At 40.5% G+C, this 19,727-nt stretch overlaps 1 protein-coding gene across 1 annotated transcript in view; it reads right to left on the bottom strand.

Annotated features, from left to right (window-relative positions):
* USH2A (usherin) overlaps positions 1-19,727 on the bottom strand; it is a 572,584-nt gene that overhangs the window by 483,077 nt on the left and 69,780 nt on the right. The window contains exons 9-10 of the mRNA XM_073338913.2: positions 10,832-11,027; positions 9,924-10,054 (exon numbers count right to left, since the gene is read on the bottom strand). Coding sequence (XP_073195014.2) covers positions 9,924-10,054; positions 10,832-11,027 — 327 coding nt within the window. The remainder of the gene's footprint in view (positions 1-9,923; positions 10,055-10,831; positions 11,028-19,727) is intronic.

Below are 19,727 nucleotides of genomic sequence, written 5' to 3'. Positions count from 1 at the left end.
GAACTGAAATACATTTACCCTTGATCCTTTTAATGCTCAAGACAGCAATACAGTAAAGAAATCCCCCATATACTGTTCTTAGCATTGTATACTTAACTGTCTTTTAAAGGGAATTAATAGCCATCAAGAGTTCTCAAAGAAGTAAATTTCTGAAATATTTTTCTTGCTGCTTGGATATATTTCACCCTGAAATTATGAGCCGCAATTTGTGAAAGGTGCGTGTGGAATCTTTCAATATATTATATTAGAACATTTTACAAATGCTTACTGAATGGCAAAACTATACATGGTGCTATTCTTCTGTTTATTCTTTTTAGCTCCGTTAATAAAAATATACAAGCATTAATTGTTTTAAACTATGACAAAACAGTCATTGGAATCATAAAAATTAAAGACGGAAAAGATCTTTTATATCATTTACGATAAAATTGTCCAAAGTGCCTGGGACAGTTCTTGGGGCACCCAGGACTGTGAGTCACTTTGTTATCCCCTGCCTCCAGTGTGAGGGGGTCTTGCCTGCGCCTAGCTGGCTATTAGTTCCCTAACACCTCCAGCATTTCAGTCACTCAAGCACTCTTCTCCGGGCCATGCCAGCCCTGTCTTTGCCTTGCAAAGGTTAACAATAGGTGCACCACAGTCCCCACATCCCTTTGAAGCATTCCCCTGTGATATCTAGCCCCTGACACTGGTTACTCAGAGAAATCCCAAATCCCCTGCCCTCAAGGGTGCAGTGTACCTCTAATTTACCAGTTTCACCTTAAATTACTGCTCCTGTAAACCACACAGCACTTGTGGACACTTACAAGAAATAAAAAGCAAGTTTACTTAACAAAGGAAAGTTAACTAAAAACAAGAGAGAGTAGTGGAAACAAACGATTAGAATACCAAAAAAAAAATCATAAACCCACAAAAGTTGGCTCTACACATTAATAGTTACCTTTCCTATCTATTAAAGTAGGTTTTCCGCCCAGCATTCAGTCTGTTGCAGAGCTGGCAGGCTTCATGGGAACCAGAAGCCCAGTTTTTCATAACATCCCCACTCCCCAAGAAGTCTCCTCAGTGAAAGGATCCAAAGGGTCTTCCTTCCACCCTCCCAAATACTGAATCAGTCTTTTGTCTTTATTCACAGACAGGGTGATCTCCTGTCTGTTGTAATGTTCCCTTTTCCCTCCAAAGGGTTTTCAACTGTTTGCAGGTCCCTCGGATGGTTTTCCCTTTAAAGTCCTGGGATGGAGCAACACTAGATAATCGAGCTTTGCATTCCACCACTGGCTAACCAGGCTGGGGTGACAACTCACTCCTGCTTGAATGGGCCATCCCCGAAATATATTATCCCCTGGTGACCAACTTTTACTCAAAGTCCATAAAGCATACTTTCAGTATAGTTACATTGGTCCTTAAATATTACCTGTACATACATCTCACAATGATTATATACCTTGTTATGAGCTTTCTATAGATATCTTACATGATCCTCCTTATGGATACAGACCCAGAAAGATGTTTGGCCTAATGAGTTTGCCAAAGGGTCTCTGTCATGGCACCTAATTTTCAAAAGTGATTTAAGCACTTAGGAGCCTACATACATTTTATTTCAATGAGATTAAATTTAAACTAAAGAGGTCATTAAATACATATAAACAAGGTTTCCAAAAATGGGTGCCTAAAGTTAGGCTTTTAAGTCTATCATTAGGCACTTAAATAAGTGGCCTTAATCTCAAATGCCCTGAGCACTAGCAACTCTCAAAGTTATTGTGGCATGTGACAGAATAATGGGGTACGTGGCTCCATATCATGCAAGTGCATTTAGTGACATGTTGATGGGGCAGAGACAAAATGGAGATGGTGGCCTGAAGCCTTAGTAACAGTAATGCCCCTTAACGCTTCACTGGCTGTAAAAATAAGCCCAAGTGTAACTGAGAATTGAGGCCTGTGCCTGGGGGGCAATGATAATAGAAGATAAGGGATACAGGGATAGGGAGGGGGGATAAGAAGTATGATGGTGGAAAGGAGACCATACTTCAAATTTTTGCTTGAGGGGCCCATCCAAAAGTTGTTCTGATCTGAATTTAATGCTCATGAAAGAACCTGGATTAACATGACGGGGCAAACACCCCACCCCACCCCAGCCCACCCCACCCCCGTTGACTTAGTGATGCAGGATCAGGCCTCCAGGTACAGCTTTGCAAAAGGAGTGAAATTTTCCCACATCATCCTGCCAACGTTACTTTGTAATATAAGGCACTGGACTGGATACTGACCCCCTACAATGTGACAGGAGTATAAGCTTTTGTAACCCTGCCCCCGAATGTGTAATAAAGAGCAATCTCTTACCACAGCTACTGCATATGACACACTTATTACATGGTGTCACAAATAAGCAAAAGTGCAGAAAATAAAGCCACCTGACACCCTTAGTTGAGAAGGGAAATTAAAAGAGAATGGGACGAGGTTGTTGCAGCACTTCCAAATTTTCCTGAAAGGAAGTATAATTGAAGATAAATGAGAGAGGGAAAGTTCTTCCATTCCATTCCATATAGCAGGCTAGAAGAGATTACAATGCATTCCAATGGGAACAGGAAAAGGATTGCAAAGGAAAATTGGACAAATGACCAGGGATGAGTATAAAAATATTGCTCAGGCTTGCAGGAGTGAAATCAGGAAGGCCAAATCACACCCGGAGTTGCAGCTAGCAAGAGATGTTAAGAGTAACAAGAAGGGTTTCTTCAGGTATGTTAGCAAAAAGAAGAAAGTCAAGAGAAGTGTGGACCCCTTACTGAATGAGGGAGGCAACCTAGTGACAGAGGATGTGGAAAAAGCTAATGTATTCAATGCTTTTTTTGCCTCTGTCTTCACGAATAAGGTCAGCTCCCAGACTACTGCACTGGGCAGCACAGCATGGGGAGAAGGTGACCAGCCCTCTGTGGAGAAAGAAGTGGTTTGGGACTATTTAGAAAAGCTGGACGAGCACAAGTCCATGGGGCCGGATGTGTTGCATCCGAGAGTGCTAAAGGAGTTGGCGGATGTGATTGCAGAGCCATTGGCCATTATCTCTGAAAACTCATGGCGATCGGGGGAGGTCCCAGATGACTGGAAAAAGGCTAATGTAGTGCCCATCTTTAAAAAAGGGAAGAAGGAGGATCCTGGGAACTACAGGCCAGTCAGCCTCACCTCAGTCCCTGGAAAAATCATGGAGCAGGTCCTCAAAAAATCAATTCTGAAGCACTTAAAGGAGAGGAAAGTGATCAGGAACAGTCAGCATGGATTCACCAAGGGCAAGTCATGCCTGACTAATCTAATTGCCTTCTATGATGAGATAACTGGCTCTGTGGATGAGGGGAAAGCAGTGGACGTGTTGTTCCTTGACTTTAGCAAAGCTTTTGACACAGTCTCCCACAGTATTCTTGTCAGCAAGTTAAAGAAGTATGGGCTGGATGAATGGACTATAAGGTGGATAGAAAGCTGGCTAAATTGTCAGGCTCAACGGGTAGTGATCAATGGCTCCATGTCTAGTTGGCAGCTGGTATCAAGTGGAGTGCCCCAGGGGTCGGTCCTGGGGCCGGTTTTGTTCAATATCTTCATAAATGATCTGGAGGATGGTGTGGATTGCACTCTCAGCAAGTTTGCAGATGACACTAAACTGGGAGGAGTGGTAGATACGCTGGAGGGTAGGGATAGGATACAGAGGGACCTAGACAAATTGGAGGACTGGGCCAAAAGAAATCTGATGAGGTTCAACAAGGACAAGTGCAGAGTCCTGCACTTAGGACGGAAGAATCCAATGCACCGCTACAGACTAGGGACCGAATGGCTAGGCAGCAGTTCTCCAGAAAAGGACCTAGGGGTTACAGTAGACGAGAAGTTGGATATGAGTCAACAGTGTGCCTTTGTTGCCAAGAAGGCCAATGGCATTTTGGGATGTATAAGTAGGGGCATTGCCAGCAGATCGAGGGACGTGATCGTTCCCCTCTATTTGACATTGGTGAGGCCTCATCTGGAGTACTGTGTACAGTTTTGGGCCCCACACTACAAGAAGGATGTGGAAAAATTGGAAAGAGTCCAGCGGAGGGCAACAAAAATGATTAGGGGACTGGAACACATGACTTATGAGGAGAGGCTGAGGGAACTGGGGATGTTTAGTCTTCAGAAGAGAAGAATGAGGGGGGATTTGATAGCTGCTTTCAACTACCTGAAAGGGGGTTCCAAAGAGGATGGCTCTAGACTGTTCTCAGTGGTAGCAGATGACAGAACAAGGAGTAATGGTCTCAAGTTGCAGTGGGAGAGATTTAGGTTGGATATTAGGAAAAACTTTTTCACTACGAGGGTGGTGAAACACTGGAATGCATTACCTAGGGAGGTGGTGGAATGTCCTTCCTTTGAGGTTTTTAAGGTCAGGCTTGACAAAGCTCTGGCTGGGATGATTTAGTCGGGGATCGGTCCTGCTTTGAGCAGGGGGTTGGACTAGATGACCTTCTGAGGTCCCTTCCAACCCTGATATTCTATGATTCTATGAAACTGCTGCGTGTGCTGGAACAAGTAAGTAGATTGTAAAGTGGGTTAGGTGAAACACAAGCAAGGGAAATGGCTATGCAGTAAGGGAGGGAGAGAGAGAGGGCCAGAAGAGATGAATTTCCAATTCCAGACGTTATAGGAAATACCATAGTAGGGACTACTCTGGAAGCTCTCCCATGTGTGTGCAGGCTGGGAGAGTGAAGATGGAATCCATTTCTTCCTTCATTCTCCCTCTTCACAGGACATCTAAAAGGCTTTCTGAGTGCAAGGGAAAAGTTATAGCATTACCTGTGGCACCAGACACTCTAAACAGGTTGTGGACTTCTCCACGTCTCTTCTAGACTGACTGCTGGTCAAGAGTGGGCACATGTAGATGCCTTAAAAGGGTGTAGCTGCTGTCTCTTGTATGCGCCTGTCTCCCTTGAAACTTTCTCTCCACAGCAAAATGTCTCAGCCACTGCCATTGGGTATGGTGCTCCTCCAAATTTCCACTAGCACAGCTGTGGTTTGCAAGGCCAAAATACAGCTTTTATGTTTAATCTGTTCCTTAAAATGTAAATAAAAGTACTGTGACAGGGTGTTCCACTCACCGCTAGGGTGGCACCTCCCTCTTGGTCGTTCTGGGGAATAGCTTACCAGGTTGACCACCCTTCCTGCAGTTGTACGCCATCTCTTCACCTCTCTCTCTGGGTCTGCAGCACCTCTCTCACTCCACAAGCTGCTGCTGCCTCTTCGTGACAGCCTCCCAGCCAGGTCACTCCACACATTTTCCCCTTCCAGGGTAACAAAGTCTTCCTTCAGCAGTCCTAGGCAGTCTTCCCATTCACTGCAATAGGTGCCACTCCTTCAGTGGCTGGCAGGGGAACCTGGGCGCACTCTCTGCTCCGGGTTCCAGCTCAGAGATCCTCTAGCCAGCAGCCAAGGTCTGTTGTCTTCTAGACCTTACTGCCTTTCCCTGAGCCCTTTCCTACCATCCTTGCTTCCCCACTCTCTGGGTTTGTCAGCCCAAACACACCTCCATTCTCCCAGGGAGTGACTGCAGACTTTCCCAGCAGCTCCCTTCTGCTGCCAATTTCCTGCCTTTGTAAGTCCAGCACAGCTGTTCCCCCTCAGTTGGGCTACCTCAGTCAGGGAATTGCTTAGTCACCTGATTCCTCTCTGCTGTGTCCTATTGGGTTAATTAGCCTCCCTTTGTCTTCATTAACCCTTTCAGGACAAGTGTGGGGTGAACACCTCATCACAGTTACTAGAACATAGCAGTCTGTGAGTGTACACTACCTACTGCCCTCTAAGCATTCAGAATCCATTCAAATAAAAATACAACATATATAAATTCACATTTCCCATCAAGAGCAGAGTGAAAGGGTTAATGAAGGTAAGGTAATTTTATCTATGCATATTTTTGTACACGATCAGTAAATATGCTTTGGGGTAATTCAAATGTTCCCTTTTGGAATTCCGCAGCTCTTTAGAGCTTGATGACAGATAACTAGTTCTGTGCAGAAGAAAAAACCATTGATGAATTGCAGGAAATGGTAAATTATGCAGTGAAACTGTATTCTATATCGTTTTTAGCGTATTTCCTTGAAAATTATCATTGTGATGTGACAATTAATTTTCATGAGTAGGGTCCTTATTCCTTATGATTCCATCTTCCATGGGTCAGACCTGGAAACACTTCCTTCAATGATGCCTTTCTATTTCATGTAATTCATTTAAGCCCTTAGTCTACAGCCTTATTAATCTATTTTTAATGCCTCTTAATCATTTCTCTCTGCCCTGCTTCTATTGCAGCAGTCTACTGATGCCTTTTTGAGCAGCTCAGTCTCCCCCATTTTCCCCTTTTTTTCTTGTTTTTTTTTTATAATCACAGCTTCAAGCTCATGCCTCAGCCCCTTTCATTATTGTATTGTATTTTCAAAAAGGGAGAGAGGGCCTACTGTGGCAACTATCAAGGCATTGTCCTCCTCTCCATTGCTGGGAAGATTCTTGCTAGAATCTTACTGAATCGCCTGCTCCCCCTTGCAGAAGAAGTATTTCCAGAGTCCAGTGTGGTTTCAGATCATCACGAGGCACCTCAGACATGATTTTCACAGCCAGGCAGATTTAGGAAAAATGTCAAGAACAACACCAGGAGCTGTATATGGCCTTTATCAATCTGACCATAGCTTTTGACTCTGTCAATCATGAGGATCTGTGGAAAATCATGTCAAAGTTTGGCTGCCCAAGCCAATTTATCACCATTGTAAGACTCCTCCATGACCAGATGACTGTCTCCATCCTGTGCAGTGGCTCTACCTCTGAGCCCTTTGTCATCCAAACTGGCATAAAATAAGGTTGTGTAGTAGCACCCACCCTTTTTTTCAGCTATGAAAACATTAACCCAAGACCGTCTACCGCAGGGCATTTGCATCCAATATTGGACAGAAGGCAACCTCAACCTTTCTCGTCTCCATGCCAGAACTAAAGTAATATCGGCAACAATAACTGAACTCCAGTACCCAGATGATTGTGCCATAGTTGCACACTCAAAGGAGGATCTTCAAACAGCTCTTAATTGCTTTCTGATGCTTTCAAAAGCCTAAGGCCAACTCTGAACATTGGCAAAACAAAAGTTCTCCACCAGCCAATCCCCGGTCAATCATCAGACCCAGCAAGGAAGATCTACATTGACAAAGAAGAACTGGAAAATGTAGAATTCTTTGCCTATCTTGGCAGCCATCTCTCACAGAGGGCAGACATAAATGTCGAGATTCAACATAGAATCCACTATACCAGCCTTGCCTTTGGCAGCCTATCTCACCAGGTATTCAACAATCACAACATCAGAACACATACTGGACTTTTAGTTTATAAAGAAGTTATAATCCCAACTCTCCTCTATGGCTGTGAGACGTGGGTGACCTACAGAAAACACCTGAAAAACCTGGAACACCAGCACCCAGCACTTTCTTGGGAAGATCCTCAGCATAAAGTGGGAGGATCGCCGCACTAATGTCAGTGTCCTCACAGAGGCCAACATCTTCAGTGTTGAGGCCCTGATTATCCAGCACCAGCTGAGGTGGAGCAGGCACTGTGTGCGCATGCCTGATATACGCTTACCAAAACAACTGCTGTCCGCCCAACTCACCAAAGGAGAAAGGAATTGGGGAGGCCGAAAGACAAACTATAAAGACACCCTCAAGATAAACATCAAGAGATGTGGCATTGACACCACACACTGGGAGACAGCAGCCCAGGATAGAGATAACTGGCAAAGACTTGTCAGAGAGGGAGCAGCCACTTTTGAGGAAAATCGCCTTGCCCTAGTTAGAGAAAAACACCAGAAAAAAAAAAGGAAGACAACTGCTACGCAGCAATCGTGGCCCAAACCTGTCTTCCAACACCGCATATAATGTCTGCCAATGAGCCTGTGGCTCAACGATTGAACTCCTCAGTCACCAAAGGACCCTTGAAAAATAAAACCTGTGAAAAAGATCATCCTCGATCTTGAAGGATCGCCAGTGATGATGATGATGATGATGATGTTGCATCAGTTAATAATTTTTGAATTTATTTTACCACCTTTAATTATTACCCCAAGTTACTGTTAGACTAGAGTAACAAATCATCAGCAATAGCGAATGTTAAAACTAGTCTCTAATTTCTCATTTATTTCCTCCTTGCTTTAGTGCCTTACAACAGTGTGAGGTCCTAATATTGTTTCTGGAGTTTTAAAGGATTTTCATTTCTGCACTGTAGTTAAGAAGCATCATCCTCAGAAGATGGAGATCAGAGAGTCTGTTTCTGCTTGTAGCTATTGGGTATTACCATTATTAAAATATAGGGCTCTAAATATACTCCTCAGTCACCAAAGGACCCTTGAAAAATAAAACCTGTGAAAAAGATCATCGTCGATCTTGAAGGATCGCCAGTGATGATGATGATGTTGCATCAGTTAATAATTTTTGAATTTATTTTACCACCTTTTATTATTACCCCAAGTTACTGTTAGACTAGAGTAACAAATCATCAGCAACAGCGAATGTTAAAACTAGTCTCTAATTTCTCATTTATTTCCTCCTTGCTTTAGTGCCTTACAACAGTGTGAGGTCCTAATATTGTTTCTGGAGTTTTAAAGGATTTTCATTTCTGCATTGTAGTTAAGAAGCATCATCCTCAGAAGATGGAGATCAGAGAGTCTGTTTCTGCTTGTAGCTATTGGGTATTACCATTATTAAAATATAGGGCTCTAACTTTACACGTGGCTTTACAAACATAGACAGCAGCCCTGCAATGAGCTCTGCACAGGCAGATGAAGTCACATAGTTTTCCATACCATTTGTAGGAGTCATTTGTAGGATCAAGACTACAAAGAAAACACTACCACAAAGATCTTACAATCTAAGTAAAATAAACAAAAGTAAAACAAATTATAGGACAAATGTTACAATGGATTATTTTATGAAGAAGTTGTTAACCGTTGATGGAAAAGAAATAACAACATATGTTGAAATATACCGAGGAAATGGTTCCAGATTTTAAAATTACATTTGGGGAGACAAAAAAGCTGCTGCAAAACTGCCTATCAGAGCCAGTTCAGGGTCAGAATTCTGGTACAATGTGATAAAAAAAACTGCGTCAACGCATTTTTCAACGCAACGCATATGCAAGACTTGAATGTCACTTGTGTTTTCTTGCTCACTTTATTTTCCATATGCAGGTATGAGGAAAAAACACCACCAACCCAGCATTTTATAACATTTTGCTGGATTCAATCCCGTGATTTATCATTCTTACACTGTGACTGAGCACCATTTTAACAGGCACTCAGTAGGCACTTTGAAAGACACAGTAAGATTTATTAGCAGACTATATGCCTTTCTTGTAAATGAGATCCAAAGACTCAAGAAGCATAGCTGATGCCTTTTTTTCCTTTTTATTTTTCAAAACAAGAGGAACATGGTGACTTATATGGAGATCAATCCTTGTCTACATCTCAGGAGGAAAGTTAATTAAATTTTAGTGTAATTTGGACTCTGTCTACGTTTTCAAAATTGACCAGTAATTTTTGGTGCATCAATTTTTTGAGCGCACCACCTGAGACACTCTAAAGAGCCCAGATTTTAAGAGGGATTGTGCTCAAGTTGGGCACTCAAAACCATATTTATTTCTGAAAATTTGTACGTGTATATTTTACATTCACTCCTGATTGCAGGACAAAGCTCTGCACCTAACGCCATTCTCAGATTGCTTACAAAGTCTTGTTAGCCTTCCAGTCTTCAGTATGAATCAGCCACCATTTTGTAAAGGAGGAACTACAGCAACTTATATAAAGCAGTATCCATTTAAGCACATCTTGTAATTAATGTTACTGATACGCCAACCAGCGGATAGAACATTTGTTGATATTTTGTGTTGAGATCACTTACCTTATCACACAGGAGGCTATTATTTTTGGTGCCTGCTGTGTAGCAGTCACAGGTTTTACAAACATCGACAGCGGAAAGATCTGCACCTGCTTGCCGGTAATGGAAATCCTTACACATCTCACAGTTTCTTCCTGCATGAGGGAAAGGTTATGCATTATGGCTTCCAATTCATTAAAATTAGCTGTATAATTCAAAATTAAAGACTCTATTCCTTTGAGAGAATTCTATAATTTTCAGGATGTCCATTTTAATGCACCTTTCATCTCTACCTGCCAATTTAGTGATCCAGAGCATATGAAACAATGAACCTGTTACAAACTGTGTTTTACTCCATTAAACTTCCATCTGTTATATAATACCACACTTCTATAGAGCTATGCTACGTGAATGTCTATACATTTTTTTGGACAACTTACTGTTGAACCTCAAATTTTCCCCTTTCATAGAGAAAGCCAAGAACACTGAAATAAGTATGCAAACCCTCTACATATGGAGTGAGCAAATTTTTACTCATTAAAGAGGAATCTGATATTTTACCAAGAATCTTGTTTGCTATATGTTACCTGGTTAGACCAATGCGATGGTCCTGATATAAACACTGTACATCACGTATAATGGAAACCACTTTGCAAGCTTAACTGCAGCAGATGTTGATGTTCATGCTATAATAAAGTATGCTGGGATATAATTTACAGGGAAGATTCTATACAAAATTATATTGCATTATAGTAATGGCATTTCTCTATCTTAGCTGTTTACATAATTCTAGCTACTGAAGTACACAGGGGCTATACTTAAAAAAATTTAATTTTCTCTTCATCATTGTTGAACCTCAGAACCATTTGGGTTTTTATGACTGACTCTCTCCAAAATGTCCCTACATATTTTGATGTTGCTTGTTAAATTACCTGTGGTGTTATGTTGACAGTTATCACATACTCCGCCACCTCCTCTATTGTGTTCATTAGGAAAAGAATCCATTGCCATGTCATAGTGGCAGCTTACTGCATGGCCATAGCACTGACAAGGTTTACAATTATAAGCTTGAACTTGGTCACCTGGATGAAAAGGCTTGTCATGATATAATGGCAAACAGCGCTCACACTAAAATTTAAAAAAAAAGAAAGTTTATCGCTTTATATCTCTGCAAGGTACATATTCATATTGCATTTTATGCTTTTCCTTTTTTCACTGTTGAACACGTTGGCATATAGACTTTTAAAAAACGTTTGGCAAGCAAAAAACATTCAAAACTCTTCCACAAGAATTAAGTTCAAGGGGGATATAAAATATAATACAATAAAAACTGCTAGAAAACTTAGTTCAGACTTAGGGTGAGATTTACAAAGGCATGTAGGGACTTAAAGATACAGATAGGTCGCTGGTGGGATTTGCAAAAATGCCCAAGTACTTCAATGGGAATTGGACATCTAACCTGCTTAGGCATTTTGGGGCTTTAAGATATAATAAATAGGTATAACGCCTCTCTCCATGGTTTTCGGGGTCCCCAGATCTTCAAAGCTATATTTTAGCCTGTAAAATTAAAATCTTGTAAAATTACAATGGCATTTAGGCACCTAAAGATGGTCCCCTTGTACCCTCCCACCCCCGCCATAATGCACCTACACAAGGCTCGCTATAATCTGGCCCTACACACGTTTTATACAAATATTTCCAAGCCCAATAATATAAATATTAGTCATCATTCCAAACTACTTAAAAGCACTCTGTACATGTTCAGAAAAAAAATGGTAAAATATCATTACTGATACACAATGTTATTAATTTAAAAACCCTAAAAATGTTTGTAGGCATCCATCAACTGGAACTATTGCTTTAAGTTATACATTTGTCTGAATTGTTTGTCCTTATTTCACCAGTGATTTCTAATGTCCACTTAAGTTAAGAAAGTTTGGTGTGATTTAAAAGCTGATTAAACCAAAATCTCTCCAGTTCTATAGATAATTTATTTACCAAATTAAGTGTGAAATATGATACTGATGCAATATTAGTGAACCAGTTGCAGTTGTTTATGTAAGTGTCCTGTGGCAAAATGTTTTCTTATCAAAAAGGTTTTTATTTCTTCAAATTTATTTAGTATTTACAAAAGCAAATGATTTTAAATTTATTCCTTCATGTGAAATTAAACAGAACAAAATAGCCTAGACTCCGAAAGAACCCAAAATTTCTGTTCAAGTTCTGTTGAAACCAGGCTATTGCACTATCTGTAATGCTTTGTAAAAAGTATGAAATGAGAATAATCTCAAATTTATAATAGACTCTGCAAAACTTCAAGGAGAAGGTTTATTGTGGCTATTGGTTCATCAAAAAAAAAAATGAATTTCTTACAGATAACTAATGGATGGTATTTTGGACAATGACATTCTAATTATTCAGAAATGATCCAATTAATGTGCGACAGGGGATGGATCACTTGATGACTACCTGTTCTGTTCATTCCCTCTGGGGAACCTGGCATTGGCCACTGTCAGAAGACAGGATACTGGGCTAGATGGACCTTTGGTCTGACCCAGTATGACCATTCTTACGTTTCTTAGTTACAGCACCACAATGAGAACAAGCACAGAAAGTAAAAGGAGCTTATGTATTGAGACATACATAAGCTAAGAAACACACCACCAACACGAAGAGCAAGAGAATGGGAAAAAGTTGAATGGTATGAGAAAGCCAAAGCAAAATGGACAAAATTCAAACTTCATTTGAGGAAGTGCAGTTTCATTTATTTCAATGAAGCAATTGTATGCATAAAAAAAGTCTGAATTTGGCCCAGTAAACAAACATTTTTCTCTCTCTGTTGGTAGAAACAAACAAATATATTAAGAGAGGGGGGTGGTTGAGTTTGAGAAGGTTATTGCAGGAAAGTTAAGATACATTTAGTTCTGAATACGGTGAAGGTGGTTATCGTTCTCATTCCGTCTGACTGAGTTCTGTTGTCTTTGTCCAAAACTTCTCTGGTTCTCTCTTCTGTGAGTATGAGTCTTCCCATTTGTCAACAGATTCTTTTTTCCTGTGGAGTGAAGCTGTCACGTGAAGTCATCATTGCAGTAGGAAAGGTAATCTCTCACATAGACAGAGACAATACCACGCAGGGATTTTAAAATCAGTCTGACGACCTTGAACTAGACTCTGCATTCAATGGGAAGCCAGCACAGGAAGCAGCGAATTTGGAGGACGTGTTCCTAAAAACCAGTGTTAGTGAGCAGATGAATTGCTGTTGTATGAAGCAGCTGTAGCTTCCTCAGGCCATTGAGCTCCACTCCTAGATACTGAAATTTTCAGTAGGCCACTCTGAGGTTATGAATATGTAGGTCACTGTGGCCTGATCAATAACAAACAGAATCCAGCACATTCCTCTGGCTAGTCACGGATGAAGTGGGTGTTCTTTGCACCATGGCTATTTGGGTACCTTAGCGCAGTGCAGCCTAAGACAGCTCCCAAGGCAGCAGTTCAATCTAACAATATGAGTATAGATTACTTCAATAGTGAGGGCTGAAATAGAGGTGAATTCTTCAAAGCACTTCCTTCTTCCTACCAGCATGCTCTCAGTCTTGTCAAGGTTCAACTTCAGTCATCTGCTCTTCAGCTAGGCACTTTTGGAAAGCTTGGAGAGAGAGCCCTTAATGTTTGCAATGAGAGAAATGTAGAGCTGGGTGTTGTCCACACACTGCTGGCACTGCAGCCTGTTTTGTCTTACTAACTTTCTAGACACGTTTATATAGGTATTGAACAGGATGGGGACTCAACCTTGCAAAACCTCATAAGTGAGAGCTTTTGACCATAACAGTTCTGGGTTTGCTTAACAAGGAAAAACTCTGCCATTTCAGGGTATTTCCATCACTCCTGCAGTTTCTTGAGGACAGGACAAGAGTGTTTGGTTATCAATGGTATTAAATGCTTGAAAGGTCCAGTAGAATGAGAATGGATGTATTTTTATTGTCAACAAGCAGGAGGAAGTAATGCACCAAAGCAAGAAGTGCTGTTTGTCCCATGCTCCCAACTGAAGCCTTAATGGGAGGGGTCCAGGATGTTGGCATTTGGCACTGGAGATAATTTTTGGTCAACAGTGATTTAGTTATTTAAGTCTTGGACTTCACTTAAACTCTAGTGTAGACAGCATCTTTTAGAGACAACTATATCACAAATCATCTGTGCCATAGGACATACTGTGTGTCTGCCGTGTATAGGAATGGTGTAGTATTCCTTTCAATAGTTGTAAGACCTCTGTGTATTCTGTTCTAGACGCTGCCAGAAATATGTCAGAACAGCTGTATGTATACAGCTAGGCCTTGCAAACTTACATATAGCTAGTAAACCATTATCTGGGATCTAGCTGCACAAGTATGGAATAGGAGCTCTAATTTCATATGTAATGGGAGATCATACTGAAAGGCCTTTGCTTCTAGCTTTTTTACATCTGCAAAATGTAACTATGCCAATAACAAAAGCCACGGTACAACACAAAACTAAATTTGATCCAGTGCTGGCTGAAATGTATGACATTATGATGACTGGAAGATTTAGGCACACAAACATCTGTTTAAAGGACTATTACCCTATTCCTAAACACTGCAGTGTCCACTTTTGGAAAAATGACTCAGGATATTTTCTAAACATTTGTGCCAGGTTACAAATATTTGTGGTTCTAAGGGAGAGGCTTAGAGAGAATGGGGGTACCAATGGCAAGACACTGGAATAGAACGTAAAATATTTTAAAATATGTTCTTGATACATTTTGGCCAAATCAGATTCTGGAAGTTTCCGTTACTGTATATTTTACCATGAGTTGCTTTTCTGCAAGATTATTTATAGAATGAGTTTTCAAAATCAAGAATTACCTAGGGACAGTTACAAAGGAGTTATAAAAAATAGGGAATTAAAATGGGTTGAATCTTTCAATCGCTTTGTGGTACTTAGGCTGCCACTCATTTTTATTTGTCACAGCTAGCACACCTCTCACAAGTCCCTCTTTCCAAAGGATGGTCCTTATCATAGACCCACTTCTAGCCCTGAACCACACACAGATCTGGAACAACCTGGGATTACACCCTATTGATAGCAGATATACTAGAATCAAGAAATTGAAATGATGAGGAGGATGTTCTTTATAGGCATGAATCCATATTGCATCAGGCTCCCTCAGCTACTATTTTTCCTCGCATACTGAATCTTGGGTGTTTGTCCCACATCTAGGATTTCTCAGATCAAGTGGTCTTGTCAGTCTAATCTTTCCTTAGAAAGCGCCAATGACAGGTATTTTACAACCTTCTTAGGATAACCTGTTCTAGTGCTAAACTATTCTTATAGTTACAAAGTTTTCCCCAATATCTAACCTAAATCTCCCACACTGCAAACTAAGCTGATTACTTCTTGTTCTATACTTGGTGGACATGGAGAACAATTTATCACTGTCCTCTTTATAACTGCCCTTAACAAGTTTGACAACTCTTCTCAGCTTCTCTTCTCTAGAGTAAACATGCACAAATCTTTCACCCTTTCCTCAAAAGGCATGTTTTCTAAACCTCTTATTTTTACTCCTCTCCTCTGGAGTGTCTCCAATTTGTTCTCATCCTTCTTAAAGTGCGTGCCCTGAACTGGACACAGCTTAGTGACGACGACTGCTAATTATAGACAGAACGTCCTTTCTCCAGTATAGTACTGATGTCAGTAAATCATGTTGGGTGTCATTTCTCTCTGACAGGACTAGGTGCAGACAAGTACCTTTCAGAGTTTGGCTCAGTCTATGCACACGAATGGAAAAAGATGTCCAAGCTGACATACATCTGATCCTCTTACTTTCTCTGGGGATAGTTTTCTGGGAAAATGCATTACATGAAGTCAGCTGGCTCAAAATATCTAGCTTATCTTGACCCAATTCATTAGTCAAAACAAGTCTTTGCTCTAATTTGTCATCATTTTATCACAATTCCTGGATCCAGCAAATTGGTGAATAGACCTAATGACATCAACTTGAATGCAGATGTGCAGAGTTCCCTATTAATCATTTGGAATGCTGGAGGAAAATCACAGTGAAGCAATCTTCAACATATCAAGAATGCAGAGTGGTGCTTGAAAAGGTACAAGCATTTTAAGCCTTACAATAAGTTATACTTAATTAAGCCCGTCTTCCCTAATTCTGTTAAAATGTTCCATCCTGTTGCTTATACCTCACCTCCCACCTCAACAATTCTCAGTCCCAATCTCCCTTGACTGTTCATCCAATCTCAGTCTCTACCCACATACTGACTCCCAGTATCACTCCATCATCTCTTCCAGTCCTAGTTTCCTTGCCCAGCCAGTCATAGTCTCCTCACACCCAACTCCCAGTTCCAATGTCCCTCTTTTCCTCTGCCAGCCTCCAGTCAAGACTTCTCTACCCCTGCCACTCCCCAGGCTTCTTCTCCCAATCTACTCCCACCAAGGGTCTGGCTCTTGTCCCCTCTGCATTCAGATCAGGCACCTTCCTCTTTTGTGGCATGGACCCAGGAAGAGAGTCACTGATAGCACAGGAAACAGTCTCCTGCTCTCAGTTCAGTTATCCCGTCCCAGGATGGCCTGCAGCAGTCCAAAACTGAAATTTCAGGCAAAGTCCTGCTTAGCCCTAGGCTGGAGTCTGCACATTGTGGACAGAATCTTTGAGGGATTTAGCGGATATAAAATATTAGTCTCTACTGAGCATTTGCAAACTGCAATTTTTCAAAGTCTGATAAGTTGGTCAGACAACAGCTAAAATTCAGGTCCCTGCTCCAAAGCTTGGGCCGCTCTAGCTTTCCAAATAAAAGGTCACCAGAATTTTTTTAACATGGGCAAAACAGTCTATTTGTCATTAGCCTTGTTCTCAAAAAACAGCTGAATCATTCTGGCTGAAATTGAAAAAAATAATAAAATAAAATAAATAATAAATAATAATAATAATTCAGCCTAATGCAGACACCCAGCATGGAAAATTTCAGCCCTCTCTCAGTGAAGACATGACTCCTTATTGCTCCAGTCAGATGCCATAATCCAGTAAAGCAGACCTCCATAGCAATGGAATAATACCTGCAAGTAGAAAGGCCTGTATTTCTTGATTCTGATAAGGTTATAATACTACTGCAAAGAAGGCATATGTAGGAATTCAGAAAATAAAGTAAAAGAGACTAAAATGTGGTCTAGTGGCTAGGACATGTGAAAAAGGTAGTTAGGTATTCTGTGTCCTATAGTGAAGAGTCCATTCCAGACTGAGTTAGCCACACATCAGTTTATACCTTGACCAGACCACATCATAGGATCATCTGTATCTTCCCTTTGTGTGCAGTCAGTGATTAACAAATAAATAGTAACTTAACTTCATGGTGAGTGTAGGGCAATTGGAACACACACACCCCCGCCCCCCGTGATCAGGCCCTAAATTTGCTTATCTTCAAAGTCAGCATGGCAGCCTGTCTAGTATAACAGAGTATACAACTTTTTTTCACTCAAGCTCTTCTAATGTATCATAATTCCTCCAAAACATGCAGATTATTGTGGACACCTCCAAAGAATCAATGCTACCACTTCAATATGGAATGCTATGCTACAAAAACTATAGTCTTCCAACTATTTGGAAATTTAGGTTTACAACTCTCATCATTGTTCACAGGAGTTACATTTTCAGCTACTTACACACAATGTTAGGAATACAACAGCACTATGAACAGTAACAGGAGTGGGAGCCTAGTTTTCTATAAATTCCATTGGAAATTTATTCCTAAAATCCCATCTAAACTGGCTTTTCAGCCATAATTAAAAAAATAAAAGTACAATTTAAATATAGCTGTAGCCAAACATGGTTCAACCAACCAAACAGTGTGGAAAGGACCAACCCACGTACTAACATGGATAGGAGCCCCTGAAATTTACTGTCCAGTCAGCCCCGCTTTTTTGACTTCTGCAAAAGATAACTCTGACAAGTGCAACTTTAATTGCCATTTGACTTAGATCTCATATGGATTTTCATCATCCTTGCAAAGTGAAGTGTATTACTGTTGGATGAGCCTTTTAGACAGAACAGTAACCCTTCCACAACGCCCCTAGTGAATGATCATCTGGGCAACATGTCTTCAGGTACTAGAGACAGCAACAAGCTCTTTCAATATTTCAATGAATTCTTGTACAACAAAATATTTTAGAAGTCTATGATCTTTCATTTGAGAAATGACAGTAGTTTTCCAAGGATAAATTCATGGACTAACCCATAACTTCCAGAGACATGTCAAAAGATACTCGAAATTTTCAAGCTTGTAAGGCTCCTGACCAGATGGCTTTCTACTTGCTGTTTTCCCAAACGCTAGTCAATCATTTGCCAGCTATGTTTCATTTCAGTTAATTCTGAAATTACTGGCTTCCTCCCAGATTTATCCCTGATGCCCCAACTACAGTACACTATTTATTGGACAGCCTGAGATAGCAAGGCACTTATTAATTTAATTAACTAGTACATACTATACTAAAAGCTGTAACAGTTCAGACACAAATAATTTATTAGGTATCTAAAAATATACTGATCCAAACTGGCTTTATTAATAGTCAATTCTCCTGTAATAGTATAAAATGGCTTACTGATCTGATTCATGGGGATCAACAGTGTAGCACCCTCTTTTAATTTAATGGGCACTGAAAACAGAAGAGGTATTTGATTGCATTGATTGTTTAAGTTGAAAACTTTGAAGGCCTCGGTCCTCTATGTTGTAACAATAACTGAGTCTCAACTTGCACCCAAACACCTCCAGGGCATGCATAGCATCTCAGAATCCAGGGCATGCACATTTCTCAGAAACAGAAGGGAGAACATTGTGACCAATTCAAGGGAGTCTCTGTGCATGGCAAGGTAAAGCTACAGTGATCAAGGGCCACATTTTTTCATGGACAGTTCCAGTTTTTCATATGATGTTCCACTGGCCCAAAAACTTCTTTGGACACAAGATTACTCATGTTTGTGAAACTACCCACTTGTGTAAATGTTTGAAAGATCAGGACCTCATTCTCTGCACCTCAGTTTCTACTTTAAATTGAGGGTACTTCCTGACCTACATCATAGAGGTGCTGTAAAGATTAGTTAACTCCATTTCATACAGCAATTTGAAAATGGGTGTTCTATGAAGTAAGTTATTACTTTTCATATGGTAATGGACGATCTTTCCAGTGGTTCAGAAGAATTTTAAAATTCTTCCAGGAAAGTTTTTTTGTTTTTCTTTCTCAGATGTAGATATTTGTTTCCTATACAGAATCTGCTGGGTCTAATATGCAAATCACTCATAAGGAAGGATTCCCTGCTCCAAATTTCACATCAAAATGTGTCTTCAACCCAAACAAAACTCTCTAAAAAGGAAAAAAATAGTTGTGTCTGGAAACTCAACTTAGACCGATCCATTTCAGATAAGGACTAAAAGCAAGTGATTTACTTAATGACAATTTCCATCTGTAGTAAGTTATTTGATTTTTAATTCCTTTTGTTGTTTTAGAGTGCAACATCCATCCAGATGTATATGCCAGATATGCTCAAGATGGTAACTTTAGCTGCACCAAGTGGAAATGTGACAAGGGCACACTATGCCATATGTTAGGAGTTTGTGAAAGGATCTCAGATTTCTGTTCCAAGGTACTCAACAAAAATAATTCAATTTTCATATATTCCCTTACTTGCAGAACCTGAGTTACTACTACTATTTTGTGTTGCAAGTTCAAACCTCAGTCACCTTGTTTGCAGTGTTATCTGTTCTCATAAAACTTATGCCTGCAAAACAAATTATGGGTACATATGAATAG

This window comes from Lepidochelys kempii, chromosome 3, assembly GCF_965140285.1.
Source record: "Lepidochelys kempii isolate rLepKem1 chromosome 3, rLepKem1.hap1, whole genome shotgun sequence".
Lineage (NCBI taxonomy): Eukaryota > Metazoa > Chordata > Testudines > Cheloniidae > Lepidochelys > Lepidochelys kempii.
Note: the sequence above shows the minus strand (reverse complement) of the source record. Positions and strands in the feature narration are given on the sequence as shown.